Source organism: Ursus americanus, chromosome 2, assembly GCF_024610735.1.
Source record: "Ursus americanus isolate L20-20 chromosome 2, mUrsAme1.1.p, whole genome shotgun sequence".
NCBI lineage: Eukaryota > Metazoa > Chordata > Mammalia > Carnivora > Ursidae > Ursus > Ursus americanus.
In genome coordinates, this window is record NC_142128.1 from 60,698,430 (window position 1) to 60,714,745 (window position 16,316).

A 16,316-nucleotide genomic window follows, 5' to 3' on the forward strand; every position below is an offset into this window, starting at 1 on the left:
GGAAGAATAAGTAAATAAACCCAGCATGTTCATGCAGTTGGTATTATACAGCATGCAATACTATGATAAACAACTTATAGAAGAATCTTAATGATATAGTATTAAGTCATGAAGTAAGTCCCCCAAAATCACACAGAGAATGTAAGAGATGAAATGAAATAAACCACTTATGTCAGGGGATTTTAAAATGGAGCTAGGAGGGATGCCTGGGTGGCTCAGTCAGTTAAGCGTCTGCCTTCAACTCAGGGTCCTGAGATTGAGTACCGCATCAGGCTCCTTGCTCTGAAGGGGGGCCTGCTTCTTCCTCTGCCTGCCACTCCCCCCACTTGTGCTCACTTTCTCTCTGACAAATAACTCTCTCTGACAAATAAATTAAATATTTACATAAAATAAAATAAAATAAAATAAAATAAAATAAAATAAAATAAAATAAAATGGAGCCAGGAAGCCAATGAAGAAATGGGACTTATGCACATCCTCACAAGATAAAACCATGAACTTCAAATTGAGTGAAAGGGAATAAATTCCAAGGACTCTCTGCCCAAACACCTGTAACTTGCTACAGTAAGACTTCGCTTAGTGAAAGCTTTAGCAACCAATTATATTCAGTCAAGATTAGTTTTTTGTGAGTCAACACCAATCAAAATTCTTTGTAAGCAACACAAACATTCCTTTTGTCTTTTAAAACCTTGATTTTCATTGCCTAGGGAACACAGTTTCGGTTGCTACTCAAATCTGTGCTCCCTGATGGCAACTTTGAGACCCCAAATTAATGCTTTTGTCTCATTTCAGCACTCCTCTTTTTTCAATTGATAAGCATAATACTTTTTATCTAGTCAAAATTTTATATACACACACCCTTTTTAGGAACAAAAAATACATAAAAGAGAAAGCGGGGCGGGGGCGGGGGTGCCTGGCTGGCTCAGTCAGTTAAGCAGCTGACTGTTGGTTTTGGGTCAGGTCATGATCTCGCAAGATCGAGCCCCAAGTCCAGCTCTTTGCCGAGTCTGCTTCAGATTCTCTCTCCCTCTCCCTCCCACTCCAGCTCTCTCTCTCTGAAATAAATAAATTCTTAAAAAATTAAAAAAAAGCAAAGAAATGATATACCAAATTCAACATGAGGATGGATTACAAGGGATGGAGGGAGGGAGGATGAGAGTTATGTTGAACAATGGGTGAGAGAGAAGGAAATAATAGATGAAGTTTACTTGGGTGGTGAGTTCTTAGGGGCTTACTGTATTACTTAACAAAATAAACAAATAAATAGGAGTCATGAGTGTGCGTCATCAATCAAGGATTATCATAATCCTACTCCATGTACCTGAAGATGATTTTTTTTAAAAAGGAAAAAAGAAAACCACAGGCATCATCCTTGGTTGCTGTGTCTTCCTCCTTCATCCCCACATCCAATCCATTACACATTAAGGGTGCTAACTACTTTATCTATTAAGTATTATTCAAATCTGCTCATACTCATCTCTACCACCAATCTTTCATCTACTTCTGCACGTACTTCTGCAAAAGACTCCTGATAACTAGTCTTATATTCTATACCACTGTCTCCTCCTCAAATGAATTCTCTACACTATAGCCAAAGGGATCTCTTCTAAATAAAAATCTGATCATGTCATACTTCTTTAAACACTTCAATAACCTTCTATTACTCTTAAGATACAGACAAAAAGTCTCAGCCTTGGCCTAAAATACCATGCATGATCTGATCTTTGTCAGCATTTCTGGCAGAAGGCTAATATTCTCTAATAACCATCCTCTCCTTCTTCCATATGAATAAAGCACCCAAATTTTATTTGGGTCCATGACCACCTGGAATGAAGACAACTTTCCCACTCTCCTTTGCTGCTCAGTACAGCAATGTGACTGAGTTCTGGCCAGACAGAAGTAAGTATGTGACACTGGCAAATTCTAGAAAATGTCCACAAAAGGAGAGAAGTGTACTGTCCCCTTCCTGCTTTCTGGAATGTGGAGTTAAGATAGAACGGCTAAAACTCCAACAATCATCTTGGGCCACTAAGTAATCTTTAGAATAGAATCCACACACAAAGGAACAAAAGAGTCTGTAATCCTGACAGTTCTTGGAAGTGAAAGAGAAAAACTTCTATTTCTTATAAAACATTGTGTCTCTACACCTAACTGTACCTAATTGTGATTAACAGGCTGCCTGTTCAGCCTCACATCTCATGCCATCTTCCCCTTGCTCTCTATATGCCAGTTACACTGGCCTTCTTTTAGTACATTTTACTAGTCTTACTTCCTTCTGCTATAAAGCTGTTATTAATCTGGGATGATCCTCAACCTCTTTCTCCCAGCTAATACCTACTTAACCTTTAGACTTCAGCTAAACTGTCACTTACTCAGAGCTTTCTCAGATCTCCCTAAAGGGGTCAAGTCTCATTTTTATATATATAATAAAAAATTTAATCTTGCCCAAAAAGAAGCCTTGCTTTGCCCTTGGCTTCTGGGAGGTAACACTAAGCTCTTGAAAAGCCAGGCCTTGTAAGAGCATCTTTGTTTACCTGGGGCATTTGGTCCATAAAGGTAGTCTAACACTGTGACTTCGGGTGGAATTTTGGGTCAACAATATCAGCTCAATCTCCAAGGTGACTGGAAACTGAGGTCAGCCACGTTGGGTGGTCAGCCAGGTCTATGAGACTGAGGCCAGAAAAAAACCTCTGGATACCAAGAATTGGTTGAGATTCCCTCAATGACAATACTCTGTACATAGTGTCACATATGGTTGCCAGGAAAGTTAGTGTCATTTGTGACTCTACTGGGAGAAGACAACTGGAAGCTCTGAGCAAGGAACTTTCCCAGACTCTGCCCCAACCATCTCTTCCCTTGGCTGAATTTAATCTGTACTTTCACTGTAATAAACCATAACTATAACTATAACAGCTTTCAATAAGGTCTATGAGTTTTTCTAGAAAAGTACAGAAATTGAGGGTGGTCTTGGGGACCCCCCAAAGTTGCAATTGTCAGAAGTGAGGGTGGCTTGGTGACCCTGAACGCTGTAGTTGGTGTTCAAAGTGAGGGTGGTCTCACACATTGTTTTCAAACTTTGCAGTATAATACGGTTGTCATTTCACTCCATGTAGCACTTATCACCACAATTTTACATTTCACTGATTAAAACCAATCTCTTCCACTAAACTCTAAGCACCTGTGGGCAGGAATTATGACTATTTATCATTCTCCAAGCACCTAGCACAATATCTGGCACATTGTAGGCAATCATCCTTTCCTGGAAGACTGAATAGTCAGACAAACCCAATACAACCTTAGTAAGTACAATCTTAGTGAGTAAATCGGTGAAAAATGGTTTAACAAGAAAATGTTTTGCAGCAAAGTATCAACAAAATGTCATTTCTTACACACAAATTATAATTACTAGATTCTTTTCTCAATACTTTATTCATCAGTGATCCACGTTCATGCACTCCTACAATTAGAGTGTATGATCAGCTAAAGACAGCCAGTATTACTATTATCTCTCTAAACTGATTCAGTTCCATCCATAAATACCAAAAATATATACTTAGTTAGTATTTATGACCTTATCATAAATAAATATAATTTTAATTACATTTTTTAAATTTCTGAAAATAGGAGACTCCTGGATAAAATCATTATGAGTCCTTGAAGCCTAGAATTAAGGATTACGTATTATGTAATACAAAGTTTCTGGCATAGGCTCATAAGAGGCATACACTAGAAAGACTAAAAGATATTATTGGGGAATTACTCATCTGTCAGTTCAATAAGAACTGCTGAGATAATGTGGTACAAAAAACACCCAGTATTATTGGAAAATCACTAATCCTAGATACTAATAAACATGGCAGGAATAATATAATACAAATAAAACATTAAATTACAGTTAAGATAGAAATACAGACCTAGAAAAATATTACAAATTCAAACCTTAGTATCATTTTTCTTTAGAGTACTTTCTTTTACCTTAAAAATACTTAGACCTCTACAAACCATTAATGTCGTAGCGTTAGTGAATACTAGTGTTAATTTTAATATTCTTAGAGATAAAAAGCTCAGTCTACATTTATTGGATATCTACCATGTGCCAGGAACTGTACATAAAAACAAAACCCCAGACTCCCAGGTTCACAATTTAGTGAAAGAAATTACACGCATGCACGCGCACATACACGCACACACACAGAAAAAAATCTGGAAGAATATAAATCATTTTCAGTGGTTATCTCTGAAGCAGGGATTATAAGGGACTTTTATTTCCTATATCATATAGTTACGCTTAAATTTTGTAAAATGAATATATATATTTATATACCTTAAAATATAAAACCTTTCTTTAAAAGGAGTAAATACACCTAAAGGACTTTTAAAATTATCTGTCTCCTATTTTTTCTCTATTATCTAGATCTTGAAAATCACAAACTGTGGTTTTGAAATTATAATTATTGTTGTACAATAATTCTCACATCAGTACAAGTATTATAATATATAAACAAATTATTTGTGTTAGAGAAATAATTAGAAACTCAAAATGTTGATCATTAAGTGATTAAATAAGTTACAGGACATTTACACCAAGAATACTTTTAAAAGAGGCAATGTTGTATGTGGTCAAGAGCATAAAACTTCAGAGCTACAGTGCCTGATCTGAGTCTGCACTCAGCACATGGTCACATATGCCAATGATACTGCCAATGATACCTGCATAACTTGGGCAACCTCTTTGGGACTCAGTTTCCACATCTGTGAAATAATAAGGAATCTATAAAACCACATAGCTTTGTTGTGAGTATCAGCTACAAAAGATAAATTATACATAAAAAATAATACATATGGAAGTGCCTAATAAGCCTTCAGAAAACGTTAGCTAATACTATTATGTGTATGGAAATTGAACAGAGTCAAACTTTTATCATTAAGTGAAAAAAGATGCAAAGTATTTTGCATAACAATCCAACTTTAGTAAGAAAATTATAATAATGTGTTAGCATATGAAAAGACAATGTGGGAGGTAGTATGGCATGTGGAATCACAAATCTGGGTTTTAGACCTGGGTTTAAATTCTGCGTGATCTCTGAAAAATAAATTAATTTTTCCAGGTCTCAATTTCTTCATCTGTGACATTAGGATAATAACCTCACAGAGCTGTTGCAAGGATTAAATAAATAACATATCTAAAGCACAATATCTGATACACAGTAAGAATGGTAAATGTTGGCTACTGTTGAATTGTTTTCATTATTTTTGAAATTAAGAAGAGACATGACTGTCTTATTCACCATTATGCCCCTAGTACCTAAAACAATGCCTAGCACAAAGTGGGTGCTCAATAACTACTTGCTGATTAAATGAATGAGTCAAACCAATAAAAGTGGTTAGTAGAGATGGGTGTGGGGTTACAAAGATACTCACTTTTATCATTATGTATTTCTGTACTTTAAGTTCTGCTATCATAAAAAAAATACACAATAATGTTCTCTTAACCCTTGAAGTAAAAAGAAGAAAGTGCTCATTTTTCTAAAAAAAAAAAAAAACACTCAATTTTAAAAAGTTGGGGGAAAATGGAAAGAAGTAGTAAGAGGAAAAGGGAAAACAAGTTACTAAGAGGAATAGCGAAGACTTGATCCAAAGGGCAATAATGAGAATTAGCAGTTTTATTTTCAACCTTTCTAAAGGTTAAACAGATTATCCTAAGCAGTATCTTGAGTCTGAGAAATAAATGCAATTTTCAAACAAATGACATCATATTTAGCTTAGATTTTAAACATAAATCAAACCTCTTTTTATCATTCTCTTTTTCAGCTTTTCCAAACAATGGACCAAATGTATGGAGACATCTAATAATAGTCAACACTTCACTGTATATACTAGAACAGCAGTTTTCAAGTGTGGTCCATGGACCCCCTGGGAATTCCTAAGACCCTTCTCAAGGGCTTTATGAGCTCAAAAATTGTTTTCATAATAATTCAAAGACAGTTTTTGCCTTCTTCCCTGCTTTCACATTTGTACTGATAGTATAATAGCAATGGCAGATAATACTGCTGGTATTTTAGCATCAATCTAGGCAGTGGCATTATACTGTTTCATTGACACAAACAGTGAAAAAAAAAAGCCAGTTTTACTGAAGACTGTCTTTAATGAAGCAGTAAAAGTTATTTTTATTAAAATCTGACTTTGAAGTACAAGTCCTTCGTTTTCTATCAAATGAAATAGGTAGCACAAATAAAGCACTTCTGCTGTAAACCAAAACATGCTAGTCATTTTGAGGAAAGGCAGTAATACCATTGTTTGAGTTGTGAGCTAAGTTGGCTGCTTTAATCTTGGAACATCTTTTTCACTTGAAAACACAAATGGCAGACAAATATGGTTGTTCAAACAGGGTATGTGGCAGATATTTTTCTTTGAATTGAGTGAAATGAGCCTGTTACAGGTAAATACCTGACAGCATATGTTTTTTTTGATAAAATTTGAACTTTCAAGTGAAAAATTAGAATTTGGTAAGGCTAAGATCCTCCACTGTTAGTTTAAAAGTTTCATGATACTTAACCCACTGTGAGTTTAAAAGTTTCATGTATGTAATCAAATGTGTCAACATTTAAAAGATCTGTATACATCGGTGAGCTTTCAAAATGACCAATGCACGATGTTATCAAATGCAGCATGAGCAAAAATCCATTTGTAGAGCAAGATAAACCAAAGAATTTTAATATAATAAAGAGTATAGTTCATTGATATGGTTTCAGATTTCACATTGCAACTAACCTTTAAGAAAACAACATTTTTTGAATTTTGCTATCAAAGACTATCCATAATTCTCTGAAAAAGATATTAAAATACTCCTCCCTTTCAAACTACACATATGTGTGAAACTGAATTTTCTTCATATACTTCAACCAAAACCAAAACCAAAATACTGCAACAGACTGAATAAAGAAGCAGACAGGAAAAAACAGCTGTGTGCTATGAAGCCAGACATTAAATCTGCAAAAATGTAAAACATAAATGTAAAGCTTCTTGCTAATTTTTTTTTATTTTGGTAAGTGTGATTATATTTCACTAAAAAACCTGTTATTTATGTTAACATGTAATGCGTTTATTGTTTTTTAATCAATTAATACTTTAAAATGTTTCAGTCTTAATGTCTAATATAATAAATATTGATAAATATAATCCATATAAATAGAGACGCTCTTTGGAGATCTCAATAATTTTTAAGAATGTAAAGGGATTCTAAGACAAAAAAGCTTAAGGACTGCTACACCAAAGACACAAAAGTGAAACAGAGTTCTGTTTATAGAAAGAATTGCTCTCAAGACTTCAGAGTATCTGAGGACCATACCTGCTTGGCAAAAAATATTGTGTCAAGTCTGGAGTCCTGAACTACAGAGCCTGCTGGTTCTTCTCCTGGTTGCCACTTGAAAAGAAAAATTAACCCATGAACTGGCCTACAAAATAAAATACAAGTTAATGACACCAAACACTGCTTCTTTTGGAACACGCTGTCAATATGTTACATTTTAGTCAGCTACTTAACAAATACATTGCAAACAAAGTAAGTTTGAGAAATTTTTTAAAGATTTCTATTGCTATTCAGTCACTAGAATGTTGCCTATGACACAGCTAATAAACCTTAACATTATATTAGATAAAACAGAATTATAATGAAAGGTTTATTGTCAAATCTGGATTACTCACTTCTACCTTGTATCACTTCACTTAAAAACTAAAAATAAGAACACAACAAAACTAAAAGAAGCTGTTAACCCTAGACTGAATTCTAATCTATATGAATAAAGTTCACGTGGGATGTTTATAGATAAATGGCTTATAGCATATATATTATAAAATATATTAAGTAGGGGCGCCTGGGTAGCTTAGTCGTTAAGCGTCTGCCTTCGGCTCAGGTCATGATCCCAGCGTCCTGGGATGGAGCCCCACATGGAGGCTCCCTGCTTGGTGGGAAGCCTGCTTCTCCCTCTCCCACTCCCCCTGCTTGTGTTCCCTCTCTCGCTCTCTCTCTCTCTGTCAAATAAATAAATAAAATCTTAAAAAAAAAAAGTTAAGTCACCTTTACATAATTGTTGGATTCATGAAAAATCATCAAATTGCAGTTATGAATGGGTGCTATCATCTTTTACATAATTAAAGGAACTCTTGTTGCCCATGAAACATTAAATCACCACTTTAGGATTCTCTCCAGTCTTTTTATAACTGTCTTCCATGCAACAAAACCCTTTCCTATCCTTTAAAGACAGTTCAAATGGTGCATATTTAATTAATCTTTCCTGACCACTCAGCCAGAATTAATCCCTTATTTCATCTCAAGTCATTGCTTTTTCATGGGGAAGGGGAAACTAGGGGGAAGCAAATGATCTCTTTACTATTAAAAACAGTAGCTATATCCTTAAAGTTCCCACTTCCCCTTTAGAAACCTACTCGTCACATTCCAAGAATCCAAGAACTCTCCCTCCAATGAAAATTCTTCTAGCCCTCTATTTGCAATACAGGCTCAATGCTTGGGGGCATAGAGATTGAGGGTAAGGGGATTCTCAGAGAGGTGATTAGAGACAAATGGATGGGGAAAAGGAAGGTACTTCCTGGCATCTACATTTGGAATCTGAACTGTAATCTCTCCAAGAAGCAATGTGATAATGTATAGACAAGTTCTGAACTACTATTAAAATACATTATCTACTAAATATGCTTTTGTAGACTAACCTATTACGTTTTTCATGTTAAAATGTGTTCTATGTTCTAACCCTATTGATCTATAAGTGACTACTGTAAAAAATCAACCAATAAACCAATTCTGACATGGAATTACAGAGACCTGGTTTTTAATCCCTTAAAAGTTACTTACATATGAGTCTCAGGTATTATAAAATGAGAGTAATAATACCTATTTCACAAGATTAAAGACAGACTTAAAGGAGGTGAAGTAATCAGCCTAAAGTAATCCAAGTAAAATAAACAGAAAACAGTCTGCTTAAAATACAGACATTACTTTTAACACAACTAAGATGATACTTACTTTAATTTTTCAAAGTTCTCAGGCTCTAAACTCCATATTTCTTCTACCTGGGCCCCTCGGCAACCTGAAATAAGAAATTATTACTTAACAAAATAACTCATTTTTTTCCTTCACCATTAAATAAAATACTAACTAAAAGAAATGCACATTTAGGGACAATGAGACAAGACAAATTAAAATGGTAAAACTAATAAAGCTCACAGCCAAATCCTTTTACTTCCTTTACTACTTCCTAATTATTTATAATGGGAGTATATTACTTTTATAATTTAAAGAATTTTCAAGAGTTTATTTTCACTGAAACACCACTCCAGACTTCTCAGTCTCCCTCAGTCTCTGTCTCTTCTGCATCTGCTCTTGCCTAGCTCTGCCCTTGGCCCTCTTCTTTTTTTACTATACACTTTCTTTTTAAGTGATAATAAATAACTACTACTTAACAGTGACTTTCATATCACATGTTTAATTCTGATCCTTTTCCTAAATTTCAATTCTTTATCTTCTTTAATATAATTTTATTTTCAACTACCTCAGAGTTCCCCAAACATACCCTTCCTTAGGACAGTGTTTCTCAATTAGGTGATGCCCCCCTGCTGTCCCCCCGCTGCCTGGGAAAGATTTTACAATGTCTGGAGACATTTTTACTGTCACTACTGTCACCAGTGGGAAGGCGTTGGCATCTAATGGATAGAGGCCAGAGATGCCAAACATCCCACACTGCAAAGGACTGCCACCAACAGCAAAGAATTATCTGGCCCAATACGTCAACATTGCCAAAGTTGAGAAATCCTGTCCTAGTAGTATGTATCATAGTAACAGTATACTGGTTAAGAGGTTGGTTTCAAAAATGCCAGGGTTTGAATCCTGGCTCCTCCATTTGCTAGCTCTATGACCATTTAACCTCTCTGTTCCCCCTACTCATGGAGTCGTTATGAGGAATCAGTGAGATAATTTAGTATACATGAGATATATTTAATACAGTGTCTGGAACACTGTAAGGGTTTACTGTTAACTAGTACTATCACAATATAAAAAACAGCCATATTTACCAGTGCCTTCTATTAGTAAAGTACTTTAAATGCATTTTCCCTAATCACTGCCAAGGCAAGTATTATACAGAAGAAGTTTAGGGATGTTAAGTGGCTTGCCTAAATTCACTACAGCCAGTATATGCCAAAAAAATAATTAAAACCCATATCTGGTTCCAAAGTCTGGACACTTTTTAATATTCCAGATTATTTTCAAGTAAAAGCTAGAGAAGCCTTTGACTTACCTGGGGGAAAAAAAAAGTTGGGTCAACCAACTATATGACTTTGGTCATTCATATCATCCCAGGACTCAATCTGCTCTATTCAGCAAGTATCTATTAAGTATCCACTCTTGTATTAAAGATAAATGTACAAGGGAGAGTTACTAGGTTGTTTGTAGTAGAAAACATATTGCTAGACATTCACATATAGGAAGTTGGAGGAAAAAGCCTTGTAAGTGTGAACCTATAATCATACGAGAGTTGAAAAGGCACAAAAGGACACTAATGCAATTGTTAACACTGATTACTGCTATTGGAAATCAACTGTAAAAAGGCCAAACATTAAAATATTGTACATATCATACTAAAACAACAAAAATCCACTGAATAAAAGTGTCCCAAAATCTTCTGCACACAGTGAATTTCAAGTGGTGACACCGGTTTAAACAACCTTCTGCTAAACACACACACCTCTTTGTGTAAAGAAAACATAGTATTCAGCTCTTAGTATCTATCTCCTTATATACATTCAATATCTAATAATCCAACTATGTACACTCAATTTCAAATAATGTATGGTATAGGAAAGAGAAAGCAGCAGTGATTCAAGAGACCTGGGTTCCAATCCCATCACTGACTTAAAATTCTTAACCTTGAACAAGAACATAATGTCTTAGAGCCTTACCTTCCTTGTGTATAAAACAAGGGTACTCCTACTCCCTGCTTCATCCAATCCACACAATTCTTGTGAGGTTATATATTATTAAGCACTAAATATAAAGAATCCCCTAATGCAGACTCCCTAACATATATTAAGTAAAAAGATGGGGGCAGGGTGGGGAAGGTTTTAAAAAGTTAACAAAATGTTGGTATTTTACAAATACCTTTTATGTGCCAAGCATGGTACTAGAACTTATCAAGGACAGAAAATAATAAACTATTGTCATAGTACTTAAGAACATCACAACTAGGGGCCGCCTGGCTGGCTCAGTCAGTAGAGTCTGTGACTCTTTATCTCAGGGTCCTAAATTCCAGCCCCACACTGGGAGTAGAGGAAAGAAAGGAAGACAGGAAGGAAAGGAGGGAGGGAGGGAAAGAGGGACGACTTCACAAATACTAGGAAACAAGTATATACAATTCAAAGACAATGCAGTGTACCTAATTTGCATATGAAACGTAGGCTGGAGAGCCTTCTGGAAGATAAGAGGTAGGAGACCATTGCTATCTTGGTTTCATGGATAATTGAACTGGGTCTTTAATAGGATGACCATAGAATCTGTCATCCAAACCAGAACACTGCTCCGAGGTGAAAGGAAGTACTAAAATTAAAATATGGTTGAAATATTAATGTATTGGGGAACCTGGATGGCTCAATTGGTTAAGTGACTGCCTTCGGCTCATGTCATGAGCTCAGGGTCCCTACTCTGTGGGGGAGCCTGCTTCTCCCTCTCCCTCTGCCTGCCACTCCCCCTGCTTGTGCTCTCTCTAATAAATAAAATCTTTTTTAAAAATGAAATATTTATGTATTGACAAACACATTTGCATTATGATACTAGTGGCTCCATAAAATAGTTCCATTCAAAACCTAATTTCAAAAATATTTCTCTTAAAAATAAACCTGGAACATCTCTCCCCAAGAAAAATACCCTAGTAGGGTCCTCCCTAACTGTTGCCAGTGCCTTAAATTTAAGTTCAATGCTATCTTCCAACAGTTTTGACAATTTGTCATTCCCCTAAGCTCACCAAGTCTACCAAAAAGTAAAGGCATGGCCCCAGCTTCCATACCTCTTACAAAAAAATAGTCCCAGATATATTCCCTAATCATGTCATTCCATGTTATTTAGTGATGTGACCAAATAGGAAAAACTGGATTGTGGGTTCTCAGGCAAGCACTCCAAAAACAAGGACTAGACTCAATTATTTGGGAACCTCAAGTTGGAAAGCTGTTAATTTGTATCCCCAGTGAGAGGGTTCCATTTTGGGGGCCCCAACAATTATAAGCAATACTTGTTTCTAGGAGTACCAGGCAGAAGTATACGTTTACTTCTTATGTGAAAGCCAGGCATTAACTTGCCTCTTTCCTCAAAACAAGGTAACATGTACCTCAAGAGAAGTCTTCTTGTCAAGGAAACACTATGTTGGCCCCAAAAGTCATTCAGATTTGTCTCAACTGGGCCAGAGTTGTGGATGATGGAATTCTGCAAGACTTCTTCCTTGCAAGCCCAGGAGGAGTCCGTGCAATCACTAAAATACCCTGCTATACCTGAGTTCATGCCTTAAGCCAAGATGAAAAGTCAATACAAAAATTTAAGGAGAAAGCCACCTGCTGTCTAATGTAAACACTACAAGAGATAAACAGATTTGGTACTAGCCCTGATGGGTCAGGTCAGATTAATCAGAGTAGTGGAGGGAAAGGCATGTTTGGTATAAAAAACAAGAATGGCTTTTGTTGGGAGACAACTTCCAATGAGTTTCTTCTGTTTCTGCTTGTCCTCTGAGAGTTCTGGACTATCTTTTCAAGGATGTTATTTTAATAAACAGATGTAAAAGACAGAGATAGTATCTCCTCTAGTGCAGAGAGAAGACTTATTTGCCGTCCATAGCATCTTCCTAAAGCTAAACGTTGATGAGGTTTGTGAGCTAACTCTTTAATAAAATTGGGAGCTCCCTAAGGCCAGGGTTCCTTAGCTATGACATAGGCCCATGTGTACAACATCCACCTAGATCCACCTTCACTCCCATGGACCTGTAGGTCAAGGGAACCAATGCAAACATGAATCTCCTGCTGCTTACTGTGGCAATGGTAATACAATTCTTTATCTCTTTATCAATATATCAATAATACAATCTTTTATAAAACAGTGGCAGGCTAACTCATTAGTTGGCAAACAGGGAAAATATAATAGTACATATTTATTAACAGATGTTGGATTTTATCAAATGCTTTTTGTGTCTATTGAGATAATCATATAGCTTTTCTTATTTAGTTAATTTGGTAAATCACATTGAATCTCAAATGTCAAACCAACATTGAATTCCCAGGATAAAACCCATTCAGTCATGATATATTGTCCATTTAATATATTATATTTGATTTGCTAGAATCTTTTGCATTTATGTTGATGATGGAGTTAGGTTTGTAGTTTACTTTTTTGTAATGCCTTTCTCTGGATTGGATGTTAGGATAACAATGGCCCTCATAGAGTGAGATGGGAAATATTCCTTCTCCAGTTTTTTGGGAAAAGTTTGTGTAGAATTGGTATTACTTAATCCTTAAGTATTTGAAATAATTTACCAGTCTTCACAATTTTGGCTAGAGTTTTCACTGTGGGAAGATTTTAAATTATAATTTTAATTTATTTAATAAATATAAAGCTATACTGGTTATCTATTCCTATTTGAGCTTTGGTAATTTTTACTTTTAAAGAAATCCATACATTTCACCCATGTTGTCAAATTATTGGCAATAATGATATTTAGAATACTCCCTTGTTATATTTTTAATCTATAAAATCTATAGTGGTATCCTCTCTCTTACTCCTAATATTGGCCATTTGTATCTCTTCTTTTTTTTTAAGATTTATTTTCAAGCAATCTCTATCCCCAACATGGGGCTCAAACTTACAACCCCAAGATCAAGTCACATGCTCTACCAACTGAGCCAGCCAGGCACCCCTCTCCTCTCCTTTTTCTGACCAGGCTGACTAGAGGTTTATCCATTTTATTGATCTTTGAGAAACCAGCTTTTAGTTTCATTGATTTTCTCCACTATTTTTCTCTTTTTTGTTTCACTAATTTGAACTCTGATCTTTATTATTTCCTTTCACCTGCTTACTCCAGGTTTCATTTGCTCTTCTTTCTCGAGTTCCTTTAAAGTTGGGGTCATTGATTTGTTGTAGGAAAAGTAAATGCAGTCCCTGTTATTCCATTTTGGCTGGAAACAGAAGTTTACAGCTTCTGTTTTTAATCAGTAGACCATCACAGTTTGTTTTGATGCATTTATGAATTATGTATGTACCATACCAATTAAAAGTATAAGTTCTGTTCCATCAGTTTCTTAATGAGAACTTTGTTTTTGGGGGCACCTGGGTGGCTCAGCCGGGTAAGTGGCCCACTCTTGGTTTTGGCTCAGGTTATGATCTTGTGGTCATGAGATTAAGCCCCACATCTGCTTCAGCTTCTGTGCTCGGGGGAGTCTGCTTGAGGATTCTCTCTCTCCCTATGTCCCTCCCACATTCTCACACACTCGTGCACTCTCTCAAACAAATAAATAAATCTTTAACAACAAAAAAAAGAATCTTGTTTTACCATGATGTTATATTTCACTAAAATTTGTATTTATATATTCACTGACTCCACAAATACTTCCCCCTCCAGTGAAGAAACTTTCAAAATAAATTGACAATAGCATACATAAAACAAAAGGATTGTCCACTTTTTAAAGAATGAACTTCAAAAAGCTTTTTAAATTCATGAATTGGATAAGAAAAAAAACGGAAATGCTTGGAATAAACTTGCTTCACTTTTCATATGTGCCAGTGCAGAAGCTGCATTTACATATCACCCTCTTATGCGTGACTTTTAATCATTTTCAATTGTAAGTTTTCTATACATAGGGGACTGAAACAATAGCTGTTAATGGAGTGGATTAATTTAAAAACAAACTTGCCTAGTACACTTTTTCTTAAAGTGAACTTTAATATGTCATAATAGTTAAGGTTTTGAAGGTAAATATTATGGCTAAACCTGCAGACATCTCAAACTCAATAACCAAAAACGAATTCATTTTCTTGTCCATCAGGCTTGTTCAAGCTTCACCAGCCACTCAAGCTAGAAACCATGGAGTCATTTTCACCCTTTCCCCTACATCCACTCAGTCAGCAGTCTTGTTGATTTAAATAGAGCAAAATTATTGCAACTACCTCCTGCTTTTTAACCCATTACTTTATGTCAAGCTAATCACCTGACTCCATCCATTTTAAGAGACTTCTAGCTTCTCTCCCTTCATACCATCGCACCCTGCACACTATATATAGTAAACCTTTTTTAATTATAAGAATGTCATTTCAGCATTCAAGTATCTTTAAGTCCCCAGTGACTACAGGGCAATCCAAACTATACAACGCAGCATACAATCTGGTCAGTTTACCTTCTAGCTTCAGATTCAAATATTTCTCGTCTGTTACGTGTTTTTTGTCACTCTGCTAGCTGTTTCCTATGGTGTATACTTTAATATTACCACTGTTTATGTTTTTTCTTCTGCCTGTGCTCTTCCATGACCTGTGTTCCCATAACATTTTGTATATGCTCTAACATAGCAATTAATACACCATATCAGTTTGAGTGTCAGATCTTTAGAGGAGCAGTCATGGTTTATTTACACTGAAAATTCCCAAGCCCTATCAGTGTGCCTGAGACACAGTAGGTAAACAATATATGCTGGATAAATTATATTACAAATATTCAGCTATGTACAATACAGTATCTATACCAACGTTTAGTTTTTATCCCAAGTACAAGTTTTAACATAATAGCTAGAATTAGTAATACTTGAACAAATGTAGCAATAAAATAAACTTACTGCCCAAAGTAAAGGACGGGAACAAGGACAAGAAAGGATAAAAAGTCAAATATGCTGACTATTTAGGATGTAAGACAAGGAACGTGGCCAGGAAAAAAAAAAAAAAAAAAAAACTGAGGAAAGCATGTGGCCTCTAGTCTAGAGCACTAGCTCAAGAAACCACACTTTACCGGAAGCCAAAAAACGAACAGGGAGAAGAACTAGCAAGTGGCTTGTCAGTCCCATGCAGTCAGCGTGTGTGAATGTCCGCAGAGCTATTCACACACTCAAGGTGTTCTGCTTTGAGTAACCAGAATCTCGGGTTCCTGCGCGGCTTGGACCATACACACCCCACCGTCGAGGAGGCACACCCTAGCTTTTCCTGCAGGACTGATGACCCGAGAACGTGCATCTAGGCACACCTGCCGGGTAAGGGGAACGCTCCCCAGAGAAGCGACAGGAGAAAAGGA

The 16,316-nt window shown here is 35.9% G+C and overlaps 1 protein-coding gene across 7 annotated transcripts in view; it reads right to left on the reverse strand.

The window, feature by feature from the left end:
* UCHL5 (ubiquitin C-terminal hydrolase L5) overlaps positions 1 to 16,316 on the reverse strand; it is a 48,727-nt gene that overhangs the window by 31,184 nt on the left and 1,227 nt on the right. For 4 of the 7 annotated variants that reach the window (XM_045809570.2, XM_045809569.2, XM_045809573.1 and 1 more), the window contains exons 2-3: positions 9,041 to 9,104; positions 7,349 to 7,454 (exon numbers count right to left, since the gene is read on the reverse strand). In XM_045809570.2, coding sequence (XP_045665526.1) covers positions 7,349 to 7,454; positions 9,041 to 9,104 — 170 coding nt within the window. Of the gene's footprint in view, positions 1 to 5,421; positions 5,527 to 7,348; positions 7,455 to 9,040; positions 9,105 to 16,316 lie in introns of all 7 variants that reach the window. The other 3 variants (XM_087856452.1, XM_087856451.1, XM_087856462.1) reach the window with 1 other exon arrangement.